This window comes from Vanrija pseudolonga, chromosome 6, assembly GCF_020906515.1.
Source record: "Vanrija pseudolonga chromosome 6, complete sequence".
NCBI lineage: Eukaryota > Fungi > Basidiomycota > Tremellomycetes > Trichosporonales > Trichosporonaceae > Vanrija > Vanrija pseudolonga.
The window spans coordinates 1918874-1941548 of NC_085854.1; the positions used below are offsets into that span (position 1 = coordinate 1918874).

Genomic DNA, 22675 nt, shown 5'->3' on the forward strand with positions numbered 1-22675 from the left:
GCGGCCGAAGGCCGCGAGCGTGCACGAGGCTAACTCGCCATGCTGACATTTCCACACGGTACTTGCTACAAGCCCTACTTGAGGTCGGGAACGACAAACGAAACAGGCGGCAGGCCCCACTCCTTGGGGTCCCACTGCTCGAGGTGCGCCAGCACCTGCTTGGCGCCAAAGTTGGCATCGGGCTCGAGCGCAAGGAGCTCGGGTTCGGGGACCCAGACGACTGCGGGGGCGTGAGCGCCGTTCTCTCTCTTGACGCACCATTCATCCCGGCCTTGACGCCGGCCGCGACGCCCGGCCGAGCGTCCTCAAACACGAGGCCGCGCGCGCGCTCGGCGGCCTGCGCCGCCGTCGGCTCGGCGTCGGGGCTGCCGACGTCCTTGCCCAGCTTTGTCGCCGCCGCGAGGAAGATGTCGGGGTTGGGCTTGCCCCTGCCTGGGCGCACTTCGGGCGAGTCTGCCGTCAGGATCGCGTCGGCGTCGAAGAGGCCGAAGAGCTCGGGGAGGTGGGCCTGGGGCGGGCGTTAGCGAGCGGGCGGCAGGAAGTTACTGCCTGCAGCCTGCATGTGTTGCGGCAAGGCAGGGCGTATTGGCGCGATACGCGAGCTCGAGCCACGAGCCGCTGCCACCTCGGCGCACCTCCGAGACACCTCCGATACACCGCCGCCCCATACTCACCGTCTTGAGCTCAAAGTTGCGCTTGTTGCTCCCCGTTGCCAGCGCGATGGGCACCCCGGCCTTGTGCAGGCTCTGCACGAGGGCGACCGCGCCGCGCATGGGCGGAACGCGGCGGAAGAGCTCGTCCTGCATCGCGATACGCTCGGTGAGGTAGTCGTCGATGCTGAGCTTTTGCTCGAGGCCGGGGAAGTGCGAGAAGAGGTACTCTGAGGCCTCGCGCTGGACTGCGGCGGCGTCAGCGTTGTTGAGCTGCAGGCAAACCCAGTGGGTGACCCACCCTTGCCCATCAGCCCCGCCTTGATCTCCCAGGTCATCTTGAGGCCATACCGCGCGAGAATGTCGTCTGGGGGTTAGTGCTGCCCCGGAGGCTAACCCACTCGTGACCTGGGTGTAGATGCGCTGGGCGTCAGTGCTGCGAGCAAGGGCGGCGAACCCACCTCCGAGTCGCTGCGCCCAGCAGGTCAGTAACCACGAACAGCGGAGGAGATCAGAGTCCGGCTCACACTGCCGTTAGCTCAGTTCCAAACGCCGCGCTTGCTCACTCAGCAGCCCGTCCATGTCGAAGATGACATATTCGATCTTGGCGCGGAGCGTGGGGGCAGTCATGTTGTTGTTTTTATTGCGTGCGTGCAGTGAGAGACGAGTGAGTGAGTCTCGTTGACGTGCCGACAACGACTGCAGACATCTCCACCTTGACTCATCGCCGATCGGGCCGAACCCCACCCCACGCGGCTTTGATCCCGCTCAGCCGCCGGAGCTGGCCGAATGACCTCATGCGTGCTCTTAAATACCGCCATCGCATGTTGGTCTTCTCTTTCTTCGGAATAACTTTCTCCTCACCCACCACACCATGTCCGAGAAAGCTGCCACACCGCAGTCGCTGCCCGCGCCGGCGTCTACCCCCGCCGACACGCAGCGTGCGGGCGAGAACCGCAAGATCAAGTTCATCGCCGGCGCGCTGCTCGCGCTGTTCCTCGTCGTGCCGCTGCTTGGCGGCACGGCCGGCTGCGCGGAGCATGCAAAGTCCGCCATGGCGAAAGTCACCGGCAAGGGCAAGCACCACGGCGGCCACGGCGGCCATGGGCATCACCACAAGCCCAAGCCCAGCCCCAAGGGCTTCTGCCCTGCGCAGCCCGCCCCCTTGAACGTCGGCGACAACTGGGACCCCGCAGCGGAGGAGGGCTATGGCCTCGCGGCGGCACAGCGCCTCGCGCGCGCGGTGCAGATCAACACCGTATCGTACGACAACGCGCCTGCCGACCCCAAGGACCCGGCGTTCGACGGGCACTACAAGTTTGCAGAGTACCTCTCCGCCGAGTTCCCCAAGGTGTACGAGACGCTGCAGCACGAGGAGGTCAACACCCACGGGCACCTGTACACCTGGAAGGGCAGCAACGAGGGCTTGAAGCCCGTGTACCTCATGGCTCATGAGGACACTGTGCCCGTCAACCCTGAGACTATCGGGCAGTGGGCCCATGCCCCGTGGTCGGGCGACATCACCACCGACGAGGAGGGCGCGCCGGGCACCTGGATCTGGGGCCGCGGCGCGAGCGACTGCAAGAACTCGCTCGTGGGCATCCTCGCTGCTATTGAGAAGCTCGCAAACGAGGGCTGGACGCCGGAGCGTACCGTCCTGATCGGGTACGGCTTTGACGAGGAGGTGAGCGGGTTGTCAGGTTTGGGATGAGAATAGCCCTAATCACCGCAGATCTCTGGAAGCCGCGGCGCCGGCCCCATCTCGGCCATCATCCAGGAGCGCTACGGCGTCGACAGCATCGCGTTCCTCGTCGACGAGGGCTTCAGCGGCGTCGAGGACGACGTGTACGGCCTCCGCATCGCGTCCCTCGGCATGGCGGAGAAGGGCAGCACGAGCGTCAAGCTGACGGTCGACACGCTCGGCGGTCACTCGTCCGTCCCGCCCCCGCACACTGGCAGTGAGTTGTCGCACGGCTTCCTGTCCGCTCAACTCTAACTCCCTGCCCAGTCGGCTATATTTCCAAGTTCATCACCCAGATCGAGGAGCACCCCTTCAAGCCCGAGCTCACCGAGCAGTCGCCGTACCTCAAGTACCTCTCCTGCCTGTCCGAGCATGCGCCTAGCATCCCTGGCAAGCTCAAGAAGGCGGTGCAGAACCCCAAGAAGTGGGGCAAGCTCGCCAAGAAGCTCGCGGCCGCCGACCTCAAGGTGAACGCCTTCCTGGCCACCACAACCGCCGTGGACCTCATCAACGGCGGCGTCAAGGTCAACGCGCTGCCCGAGGTCGTGACTGCCGTCGTCAACCACCGCGTGTCGTTCGTGTCGTCGGTCAACGAGACGCGCCAGCACTACCTTGATGTTTTGGTGCCGTACGCCAAGAAGCTCGGCTTCAGCGTCACGGCGTTCGGTGAGGAGGAGGAGCGCACCGACCGCCACTTGACCATTGAGTCTGTCCCCCGCGGCGCAGAGAGCGGCCTCGAGCCCGCGCCGCACACCCCCGCCGACGCGCCCCCCTTCGAGCTCCTCGCCGGAACCATCAAGACCGTGTTTGGCGAGGACACGATCGTGTCCCCCACCGGCATGTACGCCAACACGGACACGGCGCGTACCTGGCGCCTCACGAAGCACATCTTCAGGTTCAACCCCGCGCGTGTGACGGACGGACTCAACGTCCACACGGTCAACGAGCGCATGAAGCTCGACGGCCACCTCAGCACCATCCGCTTCTACTACAAGCTGCTCCACAACACTGCCGGGTGGACTGACTAGGCGGAAAACGTGGCCTGGACAATTGAATAGAAAATAAAGCGGGATGAAAGTCGCTTGGGAGTTGCCGCGTGCGACTGCTCACATTGGTTCATAAACAATAACAACATACTTCTGACTGTGTACTTCGCGTTCAGGAGGCCGCGGCGGGGGGTCACGCTGAGTCATCCGAGGAGACGGGCCTGACGACAAGCGGGACGACGACACCGTCCTGTCCAATAACGCGGGAGCGGAGGATACCCCTGCCGTCAGCGCCGCAGGAACTGTAAACTCACAGGACAGTCTCGGTCGAGATGGGCGGCTTGGAGGGCAGCTCGGCGAACGAGAACGAGCGGACCAGAACGAACAGGATGATCTTGAACTCGGCGAGGGCGAAGCGCCAGCCGCTGAGGTGGTGTGAGCGGGCTATCCCCTCCACATCGGAACCACTTACATGCAGTTGCGTGGGCCGCCGAGGAAAGTCATGAGGCTGGCGTGTCAGTGTGGCACAGCAGGCACCGTTGCGCAGCTCACTTTCCGTAGATGCCTGGGACTTGCGCCGTCGGGATAGCAGTGTTGTCGTACCGGTCGGGATTGAACACCTCGGCGTCGGGACCCCAGATGGCTGGGTCGCGGTTGACGCTGTTGAGGGCTGCGGGACAGCGTCAGCGAGGGAGCCAGACGGCGCGCCACACTTCTTGTGGCACCTGCGCCTACTCACCCAGTGCCACCTCGGTCCCCTTGTTGAGCACAATCTTGTCGATGAGCGTGCCGTCGCGCCCGCGCACCGGCGTGCCTAGGGGCAGCACCGTGTCCTCGACGCACATGCGCGCGACGACAGGCACCGGCGAGTCCATGCGGAGCACCTCGCGGGTAAACTTCTCGAGGTACGGCAGTGCGTGGAGCGTGTCGACGTCGGGCTGGTCGTCGCTGATTGTCTGGAGTTCCTTACGCAGGCGCGTCTGGATGGCCGGGTTGGTCGCGAGGCGGTACAGCGCCCATGTGAGTGCGATGCCTGTGGTCTCTGAGCCTGCAAAGAGCTGCAGGCGTTAGGGCAGAGCGAAGAAAGACGGAGGGCACGTACGAAAGTGGCGATCTGCGCCTGGACCTCGTCGTGGCTCATCTTCTGCCCCGCCGTCAGAGCCGGGTCAAGGTTGGCGTGGATGAGGCGCGAGAGGAGGTCGGACGTGCCGAGATCCGTCTCCTTGTCGATGCCGATCTGCTTGACGATACGTGTCTTGTCGTTGACAATGCCCTGCAGCGGCGTCAGTCCAGTCGGGAGGCGCACTCACGTCGCCGACGCGGTTCATCGTCGCCTTGGAGATGGCGCCGCTCTTGGTCATGGGCGTGGGCTGGGGTGTGGTGTCAGTGGGGTTCGTGCGTCCGCTGGCCACATGAGGTGCCACTGTTTTCTTCCTCCCGTCCGCCAGCGGCGCTTTGCACTCACCAGCGCATCAAAGATCGGGAACCTGTTCTGCAGCTGGCTCAGCGCCGCGCCCTTCTGCATAACCTTGAGCGCGCTGTGAAAAGCGTCCAGCAGCTCATTTTTCTTGGTCGTGAGGCTCTCAAACTCGTAGTCGAACCCAGCCTGGCCGATGACATCGAGCGTCGTGAGCTCAGTGTACACGCCGACGTCGATCGCGCCAGCGTCCTTGGGCAGCTTCTCGCGGTCGCCGTCGGCAAGCAGTTGGCTGCTGCTCGCGCCGTCCTCGATCATGTCAGTAAACTTGTGGTGGAGCGCCAGAGCACGGTCGTAGAAGATGGGGGCCATCTCCCGCACCGCCTTGGGCGAGAAGGCAGGGTTGAGCAGGCGCCTCTGCCGGCGGTGGTCGTACCCCTCGACCGTGACGAGGCCGTCTCCGAGCATGCGGCGCAGCATGATGCTCATCGCCTGCGACTTGGGCCACTGGTCGGGGTGCTGTGTGATGTGCGAGATGGCGACCGGGTCGACAGTGTACACGCGTTTGCTGCCGAGGAAGCCGTGCACGCGGCCCGTGGCGCCGTACTTGTCCGCCCAGGCGCGGTACGCCGGCGTCGGGTGCTGCCTTTTGACGAGGTAGATGAGGTTGCCGACAAGCCAGTGGTCGCGGTCCGGGCCAGGGAGGTTGCCGTACGAGATAGCCCACTCCGAGCAGATGTACAGGTAGACGTAGAGGCTGGCGAGGAAGCCGAGGAAGCCGGCCACGCCGAGGCCGAAGAGCTGCAGCCAGGACAGGCGCGCGATGGCGCCGAGCGCGCCGCTCACGTAGGATGTCAGCGACATGGTAGGAAGTTGACGGGTGGAGGGAACGTGTGTTCGGCGCGCGTGCGGCGTGAGATATATACCGTGGACGAGAAGCGACTATGGGTGGTGCGGGGAATGGGCAGTTGCCCCGCGTGACGTCGAGCCGTTCGCGCCGTTGCCGCCGCCACTGCTCACTCACTTTCCGGCAACTTGGGTGTAGTGCCTAGCCGATAACAAGCAAGCGTCGTCTGCCAAGCAAGCCAACCACAAACAGGCCATTGCGACGCGCGCAGGCAGACGCCAGCAGCGGGCAAGCTGCAAGCACACCGACCCAGCACCCACCCCCGCATGCTTGGCACTTCTCGAACAGACAGTACCCCATGCACCCCGCCTCACCTCACCCCACCCTCTCCAGCTGACCTCCCCCACCCAGCACAGACCACTTCCGCGGATTTGTGTCGGCTTCTCCGGTTCTTCGCTCGGTTCTCGCTGCCTTCAACCTCGCTCCGTCCACTGCCCCACGCGCCCACGCACGCTTGCTCACCGAATGCCGCGCGCCGCGCGCCGCCTCCCTGCATACATGCACGCCCATGCATGCCTGCCCCGCACCCACGCACAGATGGTAGTTGCTGACGCTCAGACCGCTGATGTCATGGATCGGCGGCCTGGTGGCCGCCTGATGCTTGGGTGGTTCCTGCTTGCTCTTAGCCCTATTTACTGGAACCGAATCGCAATCTGATGTTCCGCATCCACCCCTCCCACTGTCACTGTCATGCAGAAACCAAAAATCTCGCCGCGCGCGCCTGAATGTGCGTCGTCGTGCTCGTGCTCTGCACATTCTGTGTGTCACCCACATACAGCTGCTGTGGGCGTATCGCGCGCGTCGCTTGCGGCCGCTTGGCAGCGGTTGCGTGATTTAGAGTCATTTTGGGCGGCGACAGCCTCGAGCCTCCACCATCGCTGTCCACCACTACGGCGAGTAATGGACCAATACGACCGTCGACATCATCGTGACCATGAGCAAACATTGCTACTGATGAGGAATAAGCAGTTGTTCACCGCAGTTCATTAGCTCGACGACGACGGCAACGAAAGAGACGGCGACGTTGACGGCGACATCTCATTCCCCCCTTCACACGTTCGTTATCCAACTACAACAACATGACGGGGACACCCGCTCCTCCAGAAACAGGCGAAGGCGTCGACGAGTTCGCGCAGGTGCTCGACACGGGGCTGCGCGCGGCGCTGCATGCCGCGAGCACCCCAGCATCACGGAGCAACACACCGCAGGGCCAAGGCCGCACTTCCAGCGTTATCGGCAGCAGCCGCCGCCATGCGACGCCGCGCGGTGCGACCGGCCGCTCAGTCTCGACCGTGCGGCGACACCTCGAGGTCGAGCTTATCCAGCTCCACCCGCAGCAGGGGCTGTACGTGCCCTCGGGCGACCCGCTGTCCCTCCTCGGCGTGGAGGACGGCCTGGCGGAGAGAGCCCAGATCGACCGGTACGCGACCCCGACGGTGAGCCCTATCGTCAGTGTGCGGAGCACGCCTGTACCGAGCCGCGCTGGTTCGCGCGCGGGCTCGCCCGCTACAGGGTTCCGGTCCAGCTCGACCCGGCGGACCAGCTCGCCAGCCTTCGTGCCCCCCAGCCCGAGGGTACACTTCACTGCTCCCCGTCCCAGCCCGCTCGCGCAGGTCGGCGAGGACGAGGAGAGCGACGGCGATGAGGATGACGACGGCAAAGTGACAGTCGAGTACATCAACGGCGCGACGCCCGACGATCTCGCCAGCATTGCGAGCCTGCCTGACGGCGTGGACTTTGACAACCTCTCCGCGGGGAGCTTTGCGCGGCGGAAAGCATGGCGCAGACCGGACGCACGCTGGATCCTCTTCTTCGGAATCGGCGCGACCCTCAACCTCGGCATCACGAGCAGCTCCCGCGCAGAGCTGTACCTCGACTTTGCGTGTCTGGCCCACCCGCCGCAAACGACAAGCGACGGTGTGAGTGGACACGGGTTCGGGCTGCAGGGGTACGGCGTGAGCGGGCTCGGCGACCTCGGCGACTGGGAGTACGCAGGAGTCTCGAACGCGAGTGCAGTCACGACACATCACGCCACGACGCCCGTCGAGCCCTCGCCCACTCTGCCAGGCGAGCGTGTCCTCTCCCCTGGTGAGAAGTGGTTCATCGACGCCCAGAAGGACATTTACCAGTGGAAGAACCGCAAGAAGACAGCGCCGGCGCCTACACCAGAGCCGTCACAGCCGGCAGATCCGACACCGGACGTCCCGTCTGGTGGAGACGACCGCGACATCCCCACACCGCCCGACCCCAACCTCCCCCCAGACCTTCCCCCGCCGTTCCCGCACATAGACCCAGCAGCATGCAAGCGCGACCCCGGCGTCCAGCGCGCAGGCGCCCACCTCGTGATGCTGCTGACCGTGTCGACCGGCCTGCTCTCGGCGCTCACGACAGGGCTGTGGGCGAGCGTGAGCGACCGTATTGGCCGGCGCAAGGTCCAGTCCGTGGTCCAGTTCGGCATGTTCCTCAACGACGTGTCGCTGTTCACCATCGCCAGCTTCCCGCACCTCATCACGCACAGCTACTACCTGCTGCTGCTCGGCCCGATCCTCGACGGCATCCTGGGCGGATACTCGACCGCCACGGCGACGATGTACGCTTACATCTCTGACGTGACGCCCGACGGCAGCCGCGCGTCCGAGTTTGGCTGGCTCGCGACGTCCCTAACGGCGGGGTCGACGATCGGGCCGGTGCTCGGCTCGACGCTCATCAGCACAACAGGCAACATGTAAGTGGCGCGCAGCCTTAACCACTAACGCCCCGCGCGCAGCCTCTCGCCATTCCACTTCTCCATAGTGTGCCAGTTCATCCTCACCATCCTGATCCGCTTCTTGCTGCCCGAGAGCCTGAGCCGCGAGGCGCGCAGCCACCTGCGCAAGCGCGCCAACGCGAGCCACAAGGCTGCGTCGGAGCGCGAGGCGGCCGAGCGGGCATGGGAGGACGCCGACGACCTGGACTCAAGCGACGACGGCTCGGCGTGGTCCCGCGTCTCGAGCGTGCGCGGGCGGACGAAACGGCGCCTGCAGGGCAACCTGCGCCGGTTCGCGCGCAAACTCTTCGCGCCGCTCGCGTCGCTTGGCGTGTTCCTCCCCCAGCGCGTCGACGGCAAGGTCGCCCACTCGCGCCAGGCGTGGAGCATGACGTATATCGGCGTCCTCATCTTCCTCAACAGCATCACGATGGGCGTCGTCCCCTTCAAGCTCCAGTACGCGCTCTTCGCGTTCCAGTGGGGCCCGAGCATTGTCGGCCCGTACCTGAGCTTCATCTCGCTCTGTCGAGTCATCACGCTCGTCGTCCTACTACCAAGTAAGTGCCACTGGCGTGCGCAGCCACTGACGGACCCCCAGTCGCGCTCCGCTACGCGAGATGGCACATTGCCGAGCGCGAGCGCCGGCGCGTAGCCGCCACGGTGCCTACCGTGCCGACGGAGCGCACGCCGCTGCTGGCGAACATGATCCCGGGGACCGCGGCGTTCGACGACGAGATCGACATCGAGGAGGCCATATTCGGGACGTACACCCGCCGGCCGGACCCCACCCCTCCCCCAGCCCCGCCGCCCCCGCCCCCGCCACCCCCAGCAGAGCCCAAGGAGAACAGCACGCGCTCGCCGGAGATAGACTACTGGCTCCTCCGCGCAGGCATGCTCGCCGAACTGGTAGGTTACAGCACGCTCTCGACCGACGTGCCGCCCCTCCAGAGCCGGTTTGTATCGGGTACGGCGTTCATCACCCTCGGTAGTGCGGGCATCGCGAGCGCCAACTCGCTCGCGCTCAACTTCCTCCCCAACAAGGCCGAGACGGGGCGCCTGTTTGGCGCCATTGCCGTCGTGCACGCCGTCTCGGGCGCGCTCATCTCCCCCATCATCTTCAGCAAGCTCTTCGGCGCGACGCTGCGCTTCTACGCCCCGGCCGTGTTCGCGCTCACGGCTGTCGCCCTCGTGCTCGGGCAGATTGTCGCCGCGTTCATCCCGTCCAAGCCTGAGAAGAAGCCCGTCGACGCTGAGGAGAGCGGGGGTGCTAGATCGTAGAATATTAATGAGATATGACCATTGCATGATCCGTTCCGTCTACTTCTGCTCTACTGTTGTCTGGCGGCAACCAGCACTGGGCTGCCCTCGATGCCGCTTACTTCGTCTTGAACCCCGCCACCTCGAGCACCGTCGCAAACGTCACCTTTGCGATGCTCGCAATCTGGTCAAAGTCGTAGCCCTCGCGGTCGGCGAGGTCGCCCGAGTTGTGGTACATGGGGTCTGCGATCCAGCCGTTACGCTCAAACACCTGCGTGGCGGGGAAGCCGTACGAGATGAAGCTCTGGTGGTCGGAGCAGCATGCCTCTGTGCGGCCGACGACCAGCTCGGGGGCGTACAGTGCGCTGACGTTGGCGACGAGCCAGCCGGCCTCGGGCAGCTCGATCGTCGCCGGCAGGCCGAGCTGCAGCGGCTCGCCGGGGACGCGGTACGCGAGCATGTCTGCCTGGATCTGGAGCACGACGGTCGCGTTCTCGGATGCAAGGTGCTTGGCCCAGTAATGCGAGCCCCACAGGCCCTGCTCCTCGCCCGAGAAGAACGCGAGCGTCACCTTCTTGTCGAACGTGATGTTGTGCGCGGCGATACCCGCAGCAACAGCCAGCACGTGCGACGTGCCGCTGCCGTCGTCGTCGGCGCCAGGCGCGCGCGTAGACCCAAACGAGCCGCGTGAGTCGTAGTGACCCGAGAGGATGACCCGCTCGCTAGAGTCGGAGGGGTACGTGCAGAGCACGTCGGGGGAGAAGCCCTCAAGGTAGGGGAAGTACTCGCAGTCGGCGCCAGTGGCCTCGACCTTCTCTGCGGCGGGTGTCAGCGCTGTTCCACTCCCAAGGCAACGCAGCGCACCGCGACCCACCCTTGATCCACTTGGCAGCGACGCGCGCGCCCTCGGTAAAGCTATGCCTGGAGACGATACCGCTCGGCGCCTCGCCCGTGAGCCAGCGCACGTCGCGGCGGATCGCGTCCGCGTCAATCGTGTTGACGACGGTCGCGATGTCGGGCCGGAAGCGCAGGTGGCGGGTCACGTTGGCGAGGTGCTCGGCATAGTGGGCGGGCACGTCCCATCCCAGTGCGACGGGGCTCGGGGCGACGCCGACGGGGACGTAGTGCGGGGGCAGGAGCGTGTCCAGCACTGGCAGCGCGGCGCGGGGGACGGAGAGGAAGAGCGCGCTGTCGGACGCGTGCAGGAGCGAGAGGGACGCCGAGGAGGCCGGCGCGGAGAACACCTTCTGGGTACCGTCCTCGGCCGCCAGGAGAGCCGGCAGGAATTTGCGGCCCGCGGACTGGATCTGCGCGAACACGCCTTCGGCGGAGAACGGCGCGGCGCCCTCGACGCCCGCGCGGCCGACCCAGACGACGACCTCGTCCTCGAGCGTGGGCACGAGCGAGCCCGCGCTCAAAAGGCCAGCAGACTCGGCGACGCACGCGTCGGACGCGAGGAAGACGTGCTCGGCGCCATACTTGCCGTGGTACGCGGCGGCGAGGCACGGCGCGAGGGACGGCGTCGGCGCGCTCGGCGTGATTAGCAGCGTTGGCGACGCGGCCGCGCCGAGCGCTAGTAGGACTGGGAGGAGGGCGGCGAGCGGGGCCATCGTGGTGGTGTGGATGGAATGAGATGATGAAGAGGAGACGGACAAGGCCGTGTGGACGCGTGAGTGCTGCCAGCTGCCAGGGTATGACGCCATGCGGGACGTCGGCTGATTTGTGGCAGTTGGATGAGAGGCACAATCTCACGCGGTACTCACGCACGCCGCCCACGCACCCAGTCACCTACACTGGGCGTGCCCACCGCTCCCCCGCGCATACTAGCAACCCCACCGCCGCTGCAGCCTCGGCGTCGGCGATGCGACCTCGCTGACCACGACCCCCTGCCCCCTCGGATCCGACATCACGCCACCGTCACGCCAGTCGCCGAAGGTCCACCGCTAGCCAGCCACGTCACTCACTGCGCCGCAAAACTATTATGGAGCAAAGTTGAGCTGCTCTCGCCCCGCGCCGACCGTATCACGGTCGACGCGCTATGCATCTATCTCTCTCTGTCTACTCAAAGTACGGCAGGATGAACGAGTACTTCTTCTTGGCCTCGGCCGACTGGCTCTCGGCACGCGTGATGCACGCGAAGCGCATCGAGCCCTTGATCTCGTCGAGCTCGCCCGACGCGACGTGGAGCGCGACCTCCTCGAGAATGCCGGCGGCGACGGCGCGCGAGTTGCCCGCGTTGGTGTGCAGCGTCTTGACGACCTCCTCGACGGTCACGGGGGCCTCTCCGACGCGCCACGCGTCGTAGTCGGTAGCCGTGCAGATGAGGGTGTAGCTGGGCGGGTGTTAGTTCGCCTGACTTTTGAGGAAATAGCGCCGACATACTCAATCTCGGCCTCGCGAGCAAGCTTGGCCTCGGGAATCACCGACATGTTGATGATGTCGCCGCCCCACTGGCGGTACATGAGCGACTCGGCGCGGGTGGAGAAGGCAGGGCCTGGGGGTTGTGTGAGCGTTATTCAGCGGGTCGGGCATCGGGGGCGGCGGGGGGCGTGCGCAATGTGGCTGAGCTAGGCTATAGGTGTGCCACGTTCGCGCTGGTTGACGAGCGCAGCCAACCGTCCACTGCCTCCTCGCTGGCCCCCTCGTCGCTCGCGGCCACTCACCCTCCATGCAGACAACCGTCTTGCCAGTGTGGACCTTGACGCCCGAGTTGGCAAGGATGTCAGCCACGCGCGGCGCGACAAACTTGTTGAGCTTGTTGGAGAACGGGTCGCCAAACATGGAGTGCACGACGACGCCGTCGCCGCGGAAGAAGGTGTCGGCGCGGATACCCTTTGTGCGGTCGATGATCTGGTCGGGGATGACAAAGTGGCCCGGGGCGATCTCCTCGCGGAGCGAGCCAACGGCCGAGAAGGCCACGATGGCCTGCACGCCGAGGTGCTTGAGCGCGGCGATGTTGGCGCGGCCGTTGACCTCGGTCGGCGTGATGGTGTGGTGCGCGCCGTGGCGCGAGATGAACGCGATCTCGGTGCCGTTGGGCAGCGTCGAGATGGAGATGGGGGAGGAGGGCTTGCCCCAGGGCTAGGGGGTTAGCTGGGTCTGCAGAAGAAGCTCACAGTGTCGACCTCGACGGAGCGGCTGTTGACGTCAGCACTGTCCCCACACACACACACGCGGCACTTACATAAACTTGAGGTTGTCCAGGTGGTACAGGCCCGAGCCGCCAATGACGCCGATAAGAACTGGCGTCTGTCAGCAATGCTGCTGATGGCGCCGCCGCCGCCTACGCACCCTTGCTCTCTGCCATTTTGAATGTGCTTGTTGCGATGCGAGATAGCATGCAGATTGTTCATAAACGTGGTCACCGCGGCGCGCACCTGGTCTCAAAGAAAGCGATGGTGACATCTCGATTTTTTAGTTCCGTTGGTGTGGGGCTCCAGCTTTGTTTTCTAATCACCGTCGGGGAGTCGGGCATTACAAAAGTAGATTAGGACGAGGGTGATTAGGAATTCATCCACACGGGGTTTGCGGGACTCAAAAGCCTAAGCCTCGGTTTACCGCGTTCATCCGCCACTGTCCTGTCGCGCCAGCCCAGCGGCGGCGCGCCGCCGCCACCTCGCCGCGTCCCTGCATGAGATCTCTGTCGTTTGTGTCGTCTGCGTGCGTGCTCGGATGCATCGCGCGATGCGCGCGTGCGCACAGGTCAGGTGGGGGCCAAGTCGGACAATAGCTGCTGCAGTGCGCCAGCGCCAGCGCCAGCGCCAGGTGGGCGGGGGCGTGGGCTTGCCCTGCCCTGCATATGTGCATAGGGGTGAGTGAGTGTATGCTCGTGTGGCCAAGTCGAGGGCGAGTGAGTGTGCAGTGGTTGTACACATCGTATATTCATTCGACGTCGTGCACCGCATCGTGGGCCTCATGGGCTGCTGCCTCGCTTGTGCCTGCCTCTGGTGTTTAACGCAACAACAATTACCCCGCCAGGAGATTGATCCTCCTCGGTCCCGCCAACTGCGGATGTGAGCGTCAGGGCAAAGCTATCCCATCCGCGGCTGGTGGCCCAGCCTGGCCTTGCCGTCTCCTGCAGGCAGGCAGTGGCTAGCAGCTCTCGACCTCTCGCCCGACCAAGCACGCAACACAGACGCCGGCATGAATCTCTTGGCAGCGCCAGAGTGGGCTATACTCGTTACAGGTGGTGGGTGATCGGCAGGACGTACTTAACTAGCGGGGGTTGGGGGTGGGGGTGGTTGCACGTTTTACTCTCTCTGCCTTGCATTGCTTGTGTTACTCTACCTCCCCCACCATGGCGCCCATCGCAGCACTCCCAGAACTAGCCTTCTGCGCGGCCCAGCTCGAGCGTACGCGAATCACCGACCTCCTCATCCTGTGCTGTGCGTTCTCCCATCCTCCTCCCCTGCCCTCCTCCCCGCGCCAGCTAACCCACCCCGCAGTCGGCATCGGCATCGGCGTCCTCTTCTTCGCGATCGCGCACGACGTCTTCGTGTCCCACGGCGGCGTGTGCCGCGGCGCCTCCCGCCGCTGCCAGCACTCGCACGCACACCGCTCCGCGCTGCCCGTAGCGTTCTTCGTGCCCGACAGCAGCGACGCCGACTCGGAGGACAGCGAGGCCGAGGTGGCGCCCCGGAGGCCATACACCCGCCGCGTGCGGCGCGTGCGCGCCGAGAAGAGCTAGCTAGCTAGCTAGGCGACTACCTACATCACGGACGACATCATCATCACTATCACTGCTACCACCATCACCATTGTACTTGCATGTAAGACTACACACAGCGCCAGCCATCGCCGCCTGCCCACGCACGAACGCACGTTCGCCCGCCTCGGCGGAATGTTGGTCGCCGAGTTCACCGCTGGCCGCCGGCACCCGCCAGTGCCAGGAACGACACCAGCCCGTGTCCCCGTCGTCACTGTTTTGATCTCGCCTCACGATGGGTTCTAATTGCGGAGCTGGTTGCGAGGGCCGCCGAGGTGTGCGGGCGCCGGTGTGGACGGGGCGACAAAACACTGAGAATATCTGACATTTTGACCACCCACGCTCACGCGACTGCACCGCCTGGAGGGTCAGCTTGGCGACGATGGCAACTCCCTCCCAGCCGGACCTCCGCAACTCGTTTGGCGAAAAAGAGGCCTGTACCGCCTCGAGGGCACATGCAATATAATGGCATAGTCTATGTCTACAGAGGGGTTGGGGCACTGGCACCTGTCACTCGTCAGCGCTGTCCCAGTGGCACGAGAAGGAGTGGGAGGAGAGGAGGGATCAGAAAGAAAAGAAATAGTAGTCTCAAGGCACATTTAGTGCTCGAAGTGAGCTGAGTAGATGTATCATCACATAGAGGCGAGGGGGGGATGGGGGGAGGGGCTCAATCACACGTACCCTACTTCGCCGCGTCGCGGCGGGCCCGCTTGATCGCCTTGGCCTTGTTGATCGCCTGGCGCTCGCCAAAGCCCGAGTCGTGCATCTCCTGCAAAGTGTAAGCGGAATCCCCTGCACAGTACGCACCATCGTGGCCACACGGCGGGCAACCGACACCTTGTTGAGGTTCTCGAGCACCGTCTCCTCGGGCAGTTCGAGCTCAGTGAGGGTCACCTTGACCTCCTCCTCGATGCTCTTGACCAGCTCGACGTCGTGCTCCGTCACGACTGTGACGGCCACACCACCGCGCCCAGCACGGGCGGTACGACCGACACGGTGCACGTAGTCGTCGCCGCGGCGCGGGCAGTCCCAGTTGACGACCATGGCGACTTCGGGAATATCGAGACCACGCGATCCGACGTCGGTCGTCACCAGCACTGGCACCTCGGCGGCGCGGAAGCGCGCGAGTGACAACAGCCGCTGGGGCTGGGTCAGGTGCGAGTGCAGCGGCACGGACGGGATGCCGAGCTCCTGCAGCATCAGGTGCACGAGGTGTGCCGTCGCGCATCGCTGCGTGAACACTATTGTTGGTGGGATGGAGGCCGCCTCGTCGTCCTCTGGCGTTTCAGAGCGTTGGCGCTTCCCCCGCTGCTGCTGCTGCTTCTTCTTCTTGTTGTCCTTCGGCTTGACCACCTTGTGCCGCAGCGCCACGTCAATGTCGGACGGAGGGTGCAGCAGCAGGTAGTAGAGGTAGGGGTCGCGGATCTGGCTTGGAATGAAGAGGTACTTCTGCTTCAGGCGGTCGACGGTGAGCGTGTCCGACGCCACGCGGTAGACAAACGGCGGCTGCTTGCCTGCTGGTGGGGGCTTCTTCGCCAGGTCCATGATCGCGTCCGAGATCGTAGCGGTGAAGAGCAGGGTCTGGCGCTTGGCGGGGATCTGCTCGAAGAGGAATGCGAGTTCGGGCGCAAACGTCGGCGTGAGCATGCGGTCTGCCTCGTCGAGCACGAGCGTGCGCACGCGCGACAGCTTGCCCTTGCCGACTGCGTCGGAGCGGAGCAGGTCGACCAGCCGCCCAGGCGTGGCGACAATGACGTGCGGGCGGCGCTCGAGCTCCTGCGCCTGCGAGAGCATGTCCATTCCGCCGACGATCGTCGCTGTCGTCAGGCCGAGGGGACGGCCGATGGCGAGGAACTGCTCGCTGAGCTGGTACGCGAGCTCGCGGGTCGGCGTAAGGACGACGGCGTACACGCCGAACGGGTCGCGCGCGATCGACTCGAGGATGGGCAGGGCGAACGCCATCGTCTTTCCGCTGCCCGTCTTCGCCCCGCCGATACAGTCGCGCCCGGCCAGGATGGGGGGCACGCATGCCGACTGGATCTCGGTCGGCTTGCGGATGTTCATGACTGCCAGCGCGTTGATGATTGGGGCAGAGAGGCCGAGGGACGCGAACGTGTCGTGCTCGGCCGCGCGGGGGCCGTCAAAGGCGTCGGCTGGGGTCGCAGCAGCCTTACCCTTCGCGTCGGCGCGAGGTGGGAGCTTGACGCGCGAGGTGGTGGCCACGGACGTTGGGGCAACACGGGGTGGTGGCGAAGGCGAGCGGGAGGCAGAGGAGGCAAGAGACTTGGCAGCCGAGCCGGCTTCGGCGTCGCTGTCGTCCCCGGACTCGCTGCCAGACTCGTCCTCGTCCTCGTCAGACCCGCTCTCGTCGTCGTCGTCACTGCCGCTACCGCTGCCGGCGGCCTGAGCCCGGGCCGCCAGCATGGCCTTCATGACCTCGCTCTGGTCGAGCACTCCGGCGCCGTTGGCGTCGCTCTTGCGCTGTTTTAATGTTGTGCCGGACATGTTGTGAGATGGAGACATTGACATCATGCATTTTGGCTGGAAAATCTTGAAGTGGAGGTCGAGGGCGAAGTTGACAAGTTGATTCGGGTCACGTGAATGGTGGGCTTGTGGCGAATCTCCGTTAGTCCTTCTCCTGACAGCCAAGTATGACGCAGGGCCGGTCTGGGGCTGAGATTTGTGTACTGCTCACCTCTGGCCTCTGTTCTCCTTCGCATGCCCCCATCAGCCTAACAGCTTACAGTGCCCCGTACAAGACGGCATCGGACCCGTCGGCGGAATCCACCACTCGCCATGCGCACTGACACTGGGGGAATGTGGCCATACGCACCAGGCAAAGGCAAAGGAGGGGCGCCAGGGTGGATCTTTCCTCTTGACGCCGCAGCACGGTCCTCGACATGAGCCTCGTCTCTTCTGGTTTGATTTCGTTCGCCGTTCGACCTGCAAAGTGTGCGTCACACCAATTGTCACGGTGGGGTGAGGGGCGTCGCCGTCCACCTTCCCTACACGCCTTCCTCATCTCTACCTGATCAATGTCTCGCCAGGCGCCCGACTTTCCCTGCGCTAGCATGACTGAAACTGATGCCAAAACGGCCCAAACGGGGCAAAAAGAATGGTCTGTGCGGTGAATGGCGTCTGGCGTCGTCAAAATCATTGTCGCGCGTTTTGTCTGGTCCAGGTCACAGGCGCGAACTCGGCAGCGTGCAGCGTGCTCGTGCTGCTCGTGGCGCCGGCACGGCGGTCGGCTGCGCGCGGCTGCATCAGCGTGCCGCCCACTGCTTGATCCATGTCTCGCTCTCGCTCTCGGCAGCCTTGTGCGCGCAATGACTCTGGCCGCGACCTCAAACGGCCAGTGCGTCGCTCCTTCAATGGTGCTGACCTTCCTCGGACGCGCGGGCTCGACCACTAAATACCATGCATGTCACGACGACATTGAGACTCCATCTCGACATTCCTACTACATACTACTTCACTTTAACACTCACACACACTCTCTTTCCATTTCACCTTCCCCCCTCAGCTTCTAACCCGTTCTGGGCGGCGTTCGTTGACAACGAGGCGACATTACCTGGCGCCCCTTCCTTCCCCTCGGCCCTCCCCTCGGCCCCACCCTCACATCCCATCACCCATCGCACGCACACACACATACACATACCACTACGCCGTCGCCGTGGTAACGCACGCACACCCACCCACCCCGGCACTGTGATCCCCCGACTGTCCGCACATCCAAGTGGGATCTTCTCCTAGCGCCCCCAGTCTAGAGTCTCCAATCTCCCACCACCCAGTCTGGTCAGTATTCTAGCCCCCTCCTTTCCGACGTGACGGCGCGCGGCCAGTGTTCCTCTTGCCTCACACGGCATCGCGCGTAACCTTCTTAACCCCCACTCTACCCCTGGCCCATGCCTCACATGCCACCCCATAACCTTACCTTCCTCACCTTCCTCCCCTCCCTCCCCCTTGACACCGTGACAGGCATCTCTGCAGCCTAGCCCAACCCAAACCATATCCCAGAGACCATACTCCCGCACCACCACTACCACTTCCTTTCGTCTCCATCTCTATCCTCCCCTCGCATCTCCCATCCCATATGTTCTCACGAAAGACTAACAAGTCTCCAGACTACGCTCACCACCCTCTCCCCCAGACCACGGTATCCCAGCTAGGCAACGACTTTGCACCGGCACCCTTCCTCACCGTACCTTCCCCCTCGGTGCCCCTCTTTCCATCAGATACCCTCCCTCCGGGCCGCCTGTCGTCATCTTCCTCGAGATCCAACCAGTCGCTACTCCTGAGCAAGTCGGACCCCTTTGCCCGCGTCTTCCCTCGCCCGCCCACAGATACTGGTCGGGAGCCACCGTTCATTCGAGCCGGCTCTATTCGTTCAGCTACACCCACCCAGAACAGGAGCCCCACACCACGCTCGCCGCTACCCTCCGACGACCACCCGTTCATCATGTCTCACTCGTTTGAGCAGTCCCGCGATGCGGCGAGGAAGAAGTCCCCTACAAGTCCGTCCTCGCCCCCCGCAGACATTCACCTCGAGATTGGCGAATCTGCCGATCGCGTGGGTGCCCTGTCGTCCGCGTCGGATAGCGTGGGCGTCATTGGTAGCTTTGACAAGCGCCTCAATCGCTCAGTCATGAGCCTTGGTGCCAAAGTCAAGGCCGAAAAGGTCTTAGGAGCAGACCCGCAACCGCGTCTTGCTTCCCTCTACTTGGTTTCCGGTCTCGGCAAGGTGAGCAAGCCGCGTGGCGGACCGTGCTGTTCGGATCTAACGTTCGAAAGGAACCCGCCCAATGGTCGCTATCTGACTCGGATGCCACATTAGGCGTCCAGCCTCTCGAGGATTCCCTCGGCGTCTTCTGGCGCCCCGATATGCTCGGTAGCACCTTTAGTGGCGAGAAGAGCGACGAGTGGAGTAACCGCCAGACAAAGTCTTCCAACCGGAGCTTGGGCTCAACCCTTCGCCGTGACATTTCGGCCAAGACGGTCCCAGGAGCCGGCCCCGAAGGTGCCTCGCGCCTCGTTGCCAGAACCATGAAGTACGCCCACCCAAAGGACGTCGAGGTTGTCAACTCGACCCTAGCGCCACCGACTACTTGCCATACCTTTACCTTTAGCGTGTCCCGTAAGAGCACGTTGACGGCTGTGGCAGCCCAAGCAGACCGAAAGGGTAGCTCAAGGACAGGTGTCGACGTCGACCAGTTCCAGTCTGTCACTACTGAGGCGCCTTCGGCTACCCCTGGTATTGGCCAAGAGCACCTCCGCGGTACGACTTATGGCTCCGACCTCGTCTTCTACGGTGTGACTCTGACCGTCTGGTCGCACGCCGACAAGGAGCGCGCCGCCAAGCTCAAGATCTTCAAGCAGCGCACCGCTGCCCGCCCTCGTGCCGATTCGCTCCTTTCTGAGGCCGCCGCGCGCGACAAGTCTCGCCGCCGTCGTGTCCAGTCCAAGACCCCGTGGTCGTCCTCTGCCAAGGGCAAAGGTGCTCCCTCCGACTACACTGCCACCGACACCGAAGTCACTGGTGTCAGTGACTCAGACTTAGAGACTACCTTCACCAATGACCCGACCGAGTACTCGGTCGGTGATGCGGCTCAGGCTTTCGGCGAATCAAGTGACGTGTTCTGGATGCCTTACGCTTTGACGCTTGGTGGGTGACTTGCTGGGATGCTCACTGACCCAAGTTTCTCGATACCCCATTTACGATGTCATGCAGGACTACCTCCGCCTCAGTGTGAGTTACAGACGCCGAGACCTTGCTGACATTCAGTGGGCTCGCTACTCCAAGGATGCCCGCTCCCACATGAGGCAGATCTTCTCGCTCCTCAACACCGATGCGCCGCGCGCCGGTGACCCATTCCGTCTCCCCATCGGCACCTCCACTGAAGACGAGGTGGCCATCGAGGCGACCATGCCCGGTGCGCTCGACTTCGAGATCCGCACTGTCAAGGTTGATTTCCAGATGTGGCCACTGTTCCAAGCCCTGGACATTGACCACATCCTCACCTGCGTCGAGGTGGCGTTAACCAACTCTGGACGTGTCATTTTCTGCTCGCGTCACCCCGGAATGCTCGGTACCGCCGTGGACACCCTCAAGTACATTGTCGAGCTCCGCGGTTGGGACGGTATCGCCCTCCCCAGCATCCACACTCGCGACACCACTTTTATCGTCGAGGATCCCGGACCTTACATCATCGGCATTGCCACGGAAGCCCGTTATCTCGTGACCCCGCCACCAGAGGTTGTGGTCGTTGACCTTGACACCAACTCGCTTACTGTCAAGTCGCTCCCTACCGCAGCCGTGCCTTCCCGCCAGAAGCGCGAGAAGGCCAGACATAGGCTGATGGCAGCCCTGGGCCACACGTACCCCTCAGAGCACTCGGTCCCCATCGACTACCGTGCCACCTTCCCCAAGGGAGTGTTCCGCAACATCAACAACGTCACCCATGGTTTGATCCGCCCTCGCTACCTCGGAGAGCGCCTCAACCCTCCGCCGTGGTGGAACCAGAGCGCCGTCGTTGCCGTCTTTGACAGGATTCTGGCCGACAAGCACAAGAAGCCGACGTTCTTTGAGCGTCTCACCAAGTCGGGCAATGCGCGTGTGCAGGAGCAGCTCACAGCCAACGAGCGTCTTGCCAAGGCGATGATGCGCAAGCGTGCCCTCCACTACGTTGAGCGCCGTGACGACTTTGAGCTCAAGGTCGCTCGTATCACCCGCCGACTCCAAAAGCTCATCCAGGAGGGCGAGCACTGGAAGCACCGCTTCGAGCTCTTCGAGAAGTACGCCGAGCGCCTCTCGCAAGAGGCCAACGACCTCAAGGCCAAGATTGACAAGGAGCAACGCGAGGCGCGCCGTCTTTCGAACTGTGAGTGTACCAGTAAAGGTCGGTGCTAACGCCTAGTGAACAACGAGCAGGTCAAGGAGAATGCTGAGCTGGCCAACAAGCTCGTTCAGACTGAGAGCGCCCGGGCTGAGGCCATGCGTCAGCTTTCTGACATGCACCATTCGTATGTGCACCCTGTGGGCATAACTGACATTCAGCATCCAGGAGCTTGAGCGCGAGCGCAACGAGATTATGGACGTCATCGAGATGCAGATCACCAATGCTCTCCAGCACATGCCCTTCCTCGATGGGGACCATGACTCGCCTCAGAGCCCCGAGTCGCCGGAGAAGTCAATTTCCACCCCGCCAGACTCGCCACCGACATCGCCCAAGTCGTTGTCATCAACGATCCGCGACAAGAACCGTCTCCGCCCTGGAACGCGTGACTCGACGCAGACGCGATTCAGTGTCGACACGCAGCCCATGAGTGTGATAGGTGCTCTCCACCAGGGATCTGTCCGCCGTGGTCTCGGCTCCATCCTTGACAGCGACCAGATCAGCACGGCTGACCGCCTTCTGTCCAGCTCCAAGACCGACAGTGTTGCCAGCCGTGTGGCAATCATTCAGGCCAAGGTAGGTGTGGAAGACTTTTGAGAACTCAGACCTGACACGACAGCTCGAACTCGCTCTTACCCCTGCCCGTGAGAATGGAGAGCTCCCAGAGCAAGACGAAAGTGCCGAGGAGACGGAGCATGAGAGTGAGGACGAGGCCAAATTTAACGACGAGGCCACCAAGGACCCCAACCACGTCCTTCCCGTCATCAAGGAGCCGACATCCCCTACGCCAGAGCGCAAGACGAGCCCCGACCCCACCGCTGCATCCCGTCGCGCCAACAACGCCTCACTGACTGCTAGCGATTCCGGTAGCGTCGTGAGCAACGGCGACGCCCAGTCGGATGTCAGCGCAGCTGAGCCCACGCACGCTCGTCCAGTGACCGTGTTCCGCCCTGTCGTCCTCCGTCCTCCTCCGCGTCGTGTCACCCAGAAGAAGAGTTACGAGTCGATCGGCTCGACCAAGCTCTCCCCCGCCTCTGAGGTCAAGCAGTTCCCTGCTACCGACGGTCCGGTCGAGAGCGAGGTTCTCCTCACCCTCGCCGACGCCAACCACGAGAAAGTCCATGTCAACGGCGGCTCGGAGAAGGCGGGTGCTCGCACCCGCAAGGAGTCGAGCGTCAGCAACGTTAGCAACACGTCGCGCCCTTCGAGCATCCAGTCGACCATGACCGTCACGTTCGGCCCACGAAAGTAGTAATGCGCACCTCCCCAGCGCCCAATGGCAGTGCCGGACGCTGCCTTGCCTTAATCAACTCGTCATTGTTCATCTCCTCTCTACGCTCTCGGTTCTCCGCCCACTCGCCATATCATTCATA

At 63.8% G+C, this 22675-nt stretch overlaps 9 protein-coding genes across 10 annotated transcripts; 4 read left to right on the plus strand and 5 right to left on the minus strand.

The window, feature by feature from the left end:
- Positions 1 to 18: 18 nt before the first annotated feature.
- Positions 19 to 1324, minus strand: GPP2 ((DL)-glycerol-3-phosphatase 2). Its single transcript, XM_062775069.1, has 7 exons — positions 1217 to 1324; positions 1112 to 1121; positions 1052 to 1086; positions 952 to 1017; positions 675 to 898; positions 259 to 508; positions 19 to 220 (listed from the first exon to the last, which is right to left on the minus strand). Exons 1-7 carry the CDS (start codon positions 1278 to 1280, stop codon positions 75 to 77), a joined length of 795 nt encoding a protein of 264 aa, XP_062631053.1. The 5' UTR covers positions 1281 to 1324; the 3' UTR covers positions 19 to 74.
- A 188-nt stretch (positions 1325 to 1512) lies between these two features.
- Positions 1513 to 3506, plus strand: CPS1_4 (Carboxypeptidase S). Its single transcript, XM_062775070.1, has 3 exons — positions 1513 to 2334; positions 2383 to 2608; positions 2659 to 3506. Exons 1-3 carry the CDS (start codon positions 1525 to 1527, stop codon positions 3417 to 3419), a joined length of 1797 nt encoding a protein of 598 aa, XP_062631054.1. The 5' UTR covers positions 1513 to 1524; the 3' UTR covers positions 3420 to 3506.
- Positions 3507 to 3527: 21 nt separating this feature from the next.
- On the minus strand, positions 3528 to 5658 carry CYP4F3_1 (Docosahexaenoic acid omega-hydroxylase CYP4F3; the record flags this gene model as incomplete). Of its 2 annotated transcripts, none has more annotated exons than XM_062775072.1 (8): positions 3528 to 3658; positions 3692 to 3802; positions 3850 to 3885; positions 3981 to 4047; positions 4117 to 4435; positions 4480 to 4650; positions 4688 to 4747; positions 4843 to 5658. In XM_062775072.1, the coding sequence occupies 8 exons, from the start codon at positions 5656 to 5658 to the stop codon at positions 3571 to 3573; spliced, it is 1668 nt and encodes a 555-aa protein (XP_062631055.1). In that variant the 3' UTR covers positions 3528 to 3570. The 2 variants fall into 2 exon arrangements, with proteins under 2 accessions (XP_062631055.1, XP_062631056.1); XM_062775071.1 differs by having other exon boundaries at positions 3930 to 4047.
- A 1122-nt stretch (positions 5659 to 6780) lies between these two features.
- Positions 6781 to 9725, plus strand: YJL163C_2 (uncharacterized protein; the record flags this gene model as incomplete). Its single annotated transcript, XM_062775073.1, has 4 exons — positions 6781 to 7121; positions 7302 to 8426; positions 8469 to 9004; positions 9046 to 9725. The coding sequence occupies 4 exons, from the start codon at positions 6781 to 6783 to the stop codon at positions 9723 to 9725; spliced, it is 2682 nt and encodes an 893-aa protein (XP_062631057.1).
- Positions 9726 to 9757: 32 nt separating this feature from the next.
- MCYG_03459 (putative leucine aminopeptidase) lies at positions 9758 to 11341 on the minus strand. Its single transcript, XM_062775074.1, has 2 exons — positions 10579 to 11341; positions 9758 to 10520 (listed from the first exon to the last, which is right to left on the minus strand). The coding sequence occupies exons 1-2, from the start codon at positions 11312 to 11314 to the stop codon at positions 9823 to 9825; spliced, it is 1434 nt and encodes a 477-aa protein (XP_062631058.1). The 5' UTR covers positions 11315 to 11341; the 3' UTR covers positions 9758 to 9822.
- A 359-nt stretch (positions 11342 to 11700) lies between these two features.
- CNA01530 (S-methyl-5'-thioadenosine phosphorylase) lies at positions 11701 to 13037 on the minus strand. The gene is made up of 6 exons (XM_062775075.1): positions 12996 to 13037; positions 12889 to 12946; positions 12821 to 12842; positions 12368 to 12785; positions 12087 to 12198; positions 11701 to 12036 (listed from the first exon to the last, which is right to left on the minus strand). Exons 1-6 carry the CDS (start codon positions 13009 to 13011, stop codon positions 11763 to 11765), a joined length of 900 nt encoding a protein of 299 aa, XP_062631059.1. The 5' UTR covers positions 13012 to 13037; the 3' UTR covers positions 11701 to 11762.
- A 964-nt stretch (positions 13038 to 14001) lies between these two features.
- LOC62_06G008538 (uncharacterized protein) lies at positions 14002 to 14391 on the plus strand (the record flags this gene model as incomplete). The annotated part of the gene is made up of 2 exons (XM_062775076.1): positions 14002 to 14089; positions 14150 to 14391. The coding sequence occupies 2 exons, from the start codon at positions 14002 to 14004 to the stop codon at positions 14389 to 14391; spliced, it is 330 nt and encodes a 109-aa protein (XP_062631060.1).
- A 473-nt stretch (positions 14392 to 14864) lies between these two features.
- On the minus strand, positions 14865 to 16920 carry DBP8 (ATP-dependent RNA helicase DBP8). Its single transcript, XM_062775077.1, has 3 exons — positions 15217 to 16920; positions 15091 to 15178; positions 14865 to 14916 (listed from the first exon to the last, which is right to left on the minus strand). The coding sequence occupies exons 1-2, from the start codon at positions 16912 to 16914 to the stop codon at positions 15092 to 15094; spliced, it is 1785 nt and encodes a 594-aa protein (XP_062631061.1). The 5' UTR covers positions 16915 to 16920; the 3' UTR covers positions 14865 to 14916; position 15091.
- Positions 16921 to 18502: 1582 nt separating this feature from the next.
- On the plus strand, positions 18503 to 22554 carry SPCC297.05 (DENN domain-containing protein; the record flags this gene model as incomplete). The annotated part of the gene is made up of 7 exons (XM_062775078.1): positions 18503 to 19150; positions 19201 to 20071; positions 20106 to 20155; positions 20192 to 21287; positions 21324 to 21429; positions 21464 to 21878; positions 21922 to 22554. The coding sequence occupies 7 exons, from the start codon at positions 18503 to 18505 to the stop codon at positions 22552 to 22554; spliced, it is 3819 nt and encodes a 1272-aa protein (XP_062631062.1).
- Between the last annotated feature and the right edge of the window lie 121 nt (positions 22555 to 22675).

What these genes read in the sequence shown, in the direction of transcription:
- GPP2 (XM_062775069.1), bottom strand. Translation starts at nt 1,280, where the DNA reads ATGACTGCCCCCACGCTCCGCGCCAAGATCGAATATGTCATCTTCGAC. An exon ending in CATCTACACCCAGGTCACGA is followed by an intron (nt 1,018 to 1,051) that starts GTGGGTTAGCCT and finishes ACTAACCCCCAG; the next exon opens with ACGACATTCTCGCGCGGTAT. An exon ending in GGCGGGGCTGATGGGCAAGG is followed by an intron (nt 899 to 951) that starts GTGGGTCACCCA and finishes ACGCCGCCGCAG; the next exon opens with TCCAGCGCGAGGCCTCAGAG.
- CPS1_4 (XM_062775070.1), top strand. Translation starts at nt 1,525, where the DNA reads ATGTCCGAGAAAGCTGCCACACCGCAGTCGCTGCCCGCGCCGGCGTCT. An exon ending in GGTACGGCTTTGACGAGGAG is followed by an intron (nt 2,335 to 2,382) that starts GTGAGCGGGTTG and finishes TAATCACCGCAG; the next exon opens with ATCTCTGGAAGCCGCGGCGC. An exon ending in CCCGCCCCCGCACACTGGCA is followed by an intron (nt 2,609 to 2,658) that starts GTGAGTTGTCGC and finishes CTCCCTGCCCAG; the next exon opens with TCGGCTATATTTCCAAGTTC.
- MCYG_03459 (XM_062775074.1), bottom strand. Translation starts at nt 11,314, where the DNA reads ATGGCCCCGCTCGCCGCCCTCCTCCCAGTCCTACTAGCGCTCGGCGCG. An exon ending in CGCTGCCAAGTGGATCAAGG is followed by an intron (nt 10,521 to 10,578) that starts GTGGGTCGCGGT and finishes CACCCGCCGCAG; the next exon opens with AGAAGGTCGAGGCCACTGGC.
- CNA01530 (XM_062775075.1), bottom strand. An exon ending in CTGGACAACCTCAAGTTTAT is followed by an intron (nt 12,843 to 12,888) that starts GTAAGTGCCGCG and finishes TGACGTCAACAG; the next exon opens with CCGCTCCGTCGAGGTCGACA. An exon ending in GCTCCGTCGAGGTCGACACT is followed by an intron (nt 12,786 to 12,820) that starts GTGAGCTTCTTC and finishes CTAACCCCCTAG; the next exon opens with CCCTGGGGCAAGCCCTCCTC.
- DBP8 (XM_062775077.1), bottom strand. Translation starts at nt 16,914, where the DNA reads ATGTCCGGCACAACATTAAAACAGCGCAAGAGCGACGCCAACGGCGCC. An exon ending in CCCGCCGTGTGGCCACGATG is followed by an intron (nt 15,179 to 15,216) that starts GTGCGTACTGTG and finishes TACACTTTGCAG; the next exon opens with GAGATGCACGACTCGGGCTT.